Source organism: Arachis ipaensis, chromosome B1, assembly GCF_059453495.1.
Source record: "Arachis ipaensis isolate K30076 ecotype BB chromosome B1, ASM5945349v1, whole genome shotgun sequence".
NCBI classification, from domain to species: domain Eukaryota; kingdom Viridiplantae; phylum Streptophyta; class Magnoliopsida; order Fabales; family Fabaceae; genus Arachis; species Arachis ipaensis.
The window spans coordinates 119,794,110-119,797,818 of NC_142436.1; the positions used below are offsets into that span (position 1 = coordinate 119,794,110).

At 37.0% G+C, this 3,709-nt stretch overlaps 1 protein-coding gene across 1 annotated transcript; it reads left to right on the top strand.

Annotated features, from left to right (window-relative positions):
- Positions 1-947: 947 nt before the first annotated feature.
- LOC107632799 (Homeodomain-like superfamily protein) lies at positions 948-2,928 on the top strand. The gene is made up of 3 exons (XM_016336454.3): positions 948-1,401; positions 1,591-1,799; positions 2,164-2,928. The coding sequence occupies exons 1-3, from the start codon at positions 1,131-1,133 to the stop codon at positions 2,599-2,601; spliced, it is 918 nt and encodes a 305-aa protein (XP_016191940.2). The 5' UTR covers positions 948-1,130; the 3' UTR covers positions 2,602-2,928.
- The last annotated feature ends 781 nt before the right edge of the window (positions 2,929-3,709 follow it).

Sequence of the window (3,709 nt, forward strand, 5' to 3'; positions counted from 1 at the left end):
AAAGATTTGTGAGTATTCAAATTGTGTAAAATGATACAATATAGAAGGGTATTTATAGGTGATAAGAGAATCGAAATAATAAAGACGTAATATTGTATAATAAATATTCAGATATGTTGAATAATGCTAATTGATCTAATTGATCCTAATGATACTCTAATAATTATATTCAAGTAATTAATATACATAATATTAAATTGTGTGATACTTAAATATCTAATCAAATCAATTAGTTAATATAATTAATCCATTGTAATGAATTATATTTAATGAGTTAAAACTTAAAAGAAATAATTCAGGAAACATACTCCGAAACATGCCACGCCAGTTTTATCATTAAGTGAAAAAATTCGATTTTTATAATATAGAATAGATAGAATAGATTATGGTGATTTTACCAGAAGAAAATCAACTTATCCAACTTAAGGAGGATACCATGGTTTTGATACCATATTAGAAAGGGGAGAGAGAACAATAAAAAAAAGGTTTGTGAGTATTCAAATTGTATAAAATGATACAATATAAAATGGTATTTATAGGTGATAAGAGAATTGAAATAATAAAGCCCTAATATTTTATGATAAATATTCAGATATGTTGAATAATACTAATTGATCTAATTGATCCTAATTATACTCTAATAATTATATTCAATTAATTAATATATATAATATTAAATTATGTGATACTTAAATATCTAATCAAATCAATTAGTTGATATAATTAATCTATTATAATGAATTGTATTTAATGAATTAAAAAAATAATTTAAAAAATATATTCTAAAATATGCCACGTCATTTTTATAATATAAAATAGATAGATAGATAAAAAAATGAGATATGATAGATTTTGATTGTAAAATTAATAATATAATAGATTTTCATAGAGAATAATCCTAAAATTTTATTTTATCTGATAATTATTATAAAATATTTTCTAAATTTCTGAGTCCACATGGTTGCCACCTCATCTCCATTCTCAACCTCTCTTATATTAAACACAGCACGCACCACTATCTCCCAGATTCTCTTCTCTCTCTCTCTCTCTCTCCACCGAGTCACTGACTCGTCAAGTACGGAAGCTCCGATTCCGCCTCGAGTCCAACTCAATTAGCTCGATCGAAGAAGATGTGTAGCACCTTCGCCGCCGCCGCAGACTCCTCCATCTCCGGCGACGGTGACTCCCCCGCCGCCGGCGAGATTATGCTGTTCGGCGTTAGGGTGGTGGTGGACTCCATGAGGAAAAGCGTCAGTATGAACAATCTGTCGCAGTACGTGCATCCTCAAGATGAATCCAACAACAACAAAGACGCTGCCTTCTCCGCCACCGGTTACGCGTCCGCCGACGACGCCGCTCCTCACAACTCCGGCAAGAACCGCGAGCGCGAGCGCAAGCGAGGTTCGAAATTTCAATACCACGCATATATAAATTTCTCCGATCGATCACTGATCTCTGTTTAAAAAAGTTGATTCACATGATAAATTGATAATCAATTAGTGTTGTTGAATGAATTGTAAAATTGATACCTATGGTTATTGATTATTCTGGTGATGAGAGTGAAACTGAAATTGCGATCGGAAACTTCAGGTGTTCCGTGGACGGAGGAAGAGCACAAGCTGTTCCTGGTTGGATTGCAGAAGGTAGGGAAAGGTGATTGGAGAGGGATCTCTAGGAACTACGTCAAGACTCGGACGCCCACGCAGGTCGCCAGCCATGCTCAGAAGTACTTCCTCCGCCGGAGCAATCTCAACCGCCGTCGCCGTAGATCCAGCCTCTTTGACATCACCACCGATTCGGTAAAATAATCTCCTCTCTTTTATTTTGTTCTGGATTCATGTTTTGGTTGGTCATCAATACAGTATTGCGTGACATTTAATTCTGAGGTATTTCTTTTGTTTATATTAATAACATATGGTTTTTGTTCAGTAAGAGCACATATTAGCTAAAACCATTATTATTTTTTGTTCTTGGTGGGGTCTTGTTTATTTCATTATGGAATTCTTTTGTTAGTTGAAGGGAACTAGGGAGATGTCTAATCTAACGGGGAAATAGGGGTGGTTTAGGTTCTTGTGGGTTCCCCAGGCTGAGATTGAAAGAGTTGACTTACTAATGGGGTGTGGAGAAACATATTATTCATGATCTTGTTAATTTTTGTTTTAGGTCTCTTCGATCCCAATGGAGGAAGAACAGATCCAGAACGGAGACAGTGTGCCTCATTCACAGCCTCTGTGCCCTGCAGCCCCTGAGAATAGCAACACCAATGGATTTCCGATGGTGCCGGTGTATCCATTGGGGGTTGGTCCAGGTGTGATTTCATCAGTCGAAGCTGGGAATCCAATGGATGAACTAACTCTAGGACAGGCAAACATGGAGCTTAATGCGCAAACCAAGCTACTCCATCCGATTCCTGTTGCCTCAAATCCTAAAACCTGCACCGTGTCTGATGTTGCCTCCGGCTCTAATTCGCCCCTCGACTTGCCAACACTGTCCCTGGGACTATCCTTCACATCTGATCAAAGACAGACTCCATCAAGACATTCGGCTTTCCATTCGATTCCGAGTTTAAATAACGGAGATAGCGTCATAAGTGTTGCTTGATAGACATGATGTCTCTCATGGTTATTATAAAGTCCATGTCTAGAGCATCTTGGATTCACAGATAGAAGATGTTTTATTATTGGGATAAGTTAAGAGAAAGATGTTGAAGGAAAAGGGCGATGGATTAGAGAAGGCAAAATGCAAAGGCTTAGGTTAATGAACTAAATTTAATCCTTCTGTTCCTTGTACAGAGTACAGACCCCGGGTCCGGTTCCTTCTTTGTTTGCTTATGTTAATGTTTATGACCTTATTAGATTCCTGTTTGTCTGGCCGTTTGTGCTTTGTAGTTTGATGTAACTGAAAATAACGAAGTACTCTACTCTACTACTCTCTCTGTTTATTGCTGGTAACGTTGGATGTGGACTAGACAGTCACATATAAGTGGTTTGTGGCTCTTTTGGGTAAAAAATATTCAAGTTGGGTGTTAGGTGTTAGCAGAAGGGCACGTTTTCCATTTCTGGTGAATACCACCTAATTTTCTCTAACCTATGATTGGCCTCTGAGGTTGCCGTTGTAGCTGTCTAATAATTCATAATTGTCTCATGTTTTATGAGCCATGGTTTTTGGGTTTGCCCAAAATACCAAGTTGGCATTCTTGATTCTTGTGGAGATTGGGTGTTGCTGGCAAATTAGGCGGCTAATGCTAGTTTGTCTCGCATGCATGCCCCTCACGATTCATAGTCATAGATATAGGTCTCCAAATTGCTTGTCTTGTTTCCGTGATAGAAATGTTTATGATCCGTGAGTGTTATGTCCTGTGGCAAGAGTTGTGACCAAATGCAAAATGGTAATATTTAGGCCTGGAACTATTATTGGTACTTATTTTAATTGCTTTAAAACCGAAAACATAAATTATTTGTACCGGGGCCAAAGATGGTAAACAGTGGAGTTAATAAGAAACATGAATCCTATAAAGATTTGAATTCAAGTTCTTCCGAAAATTGTTAGGGAGGTCTTCTAGGAGAAGACACCAAGGACCTTAGAAGATATGGCACTGATTGATGTTTGTGTTTTTTTCCCTACTATTTTATTTACGGTGGTCTATTTGATAGATTTATCTGAATACACCATAGGTTACTAATGTAATATTCAGTTATACTATTCTTTT

Excerpts from the sequence above, each read along its gene's own strand:
- LOC107632799 (XM_016336454.3), top strand. The coding sequence starts at position 1,131 with ATGTGTAGCACCTTCGCCGCCGCCGCAGACTCCTCCATCTCCGGCGAC. Across the intron at positions 1,402-1,590 it reads CGAGCGCGAGCGCAAGCGAG|GTGTTCCGTGGACGGAGGAA; the intron begins GTTCGAAATTTC and ends CGGAAACTTCAG. Across the intron at positions 1,800-2,163 it reads TTGACATCACCACCGATTCG|GTCTCTTCGATCCCAATGGA; the intron begins GTAAAATAATCT and ends TTTTTGTTTTAG.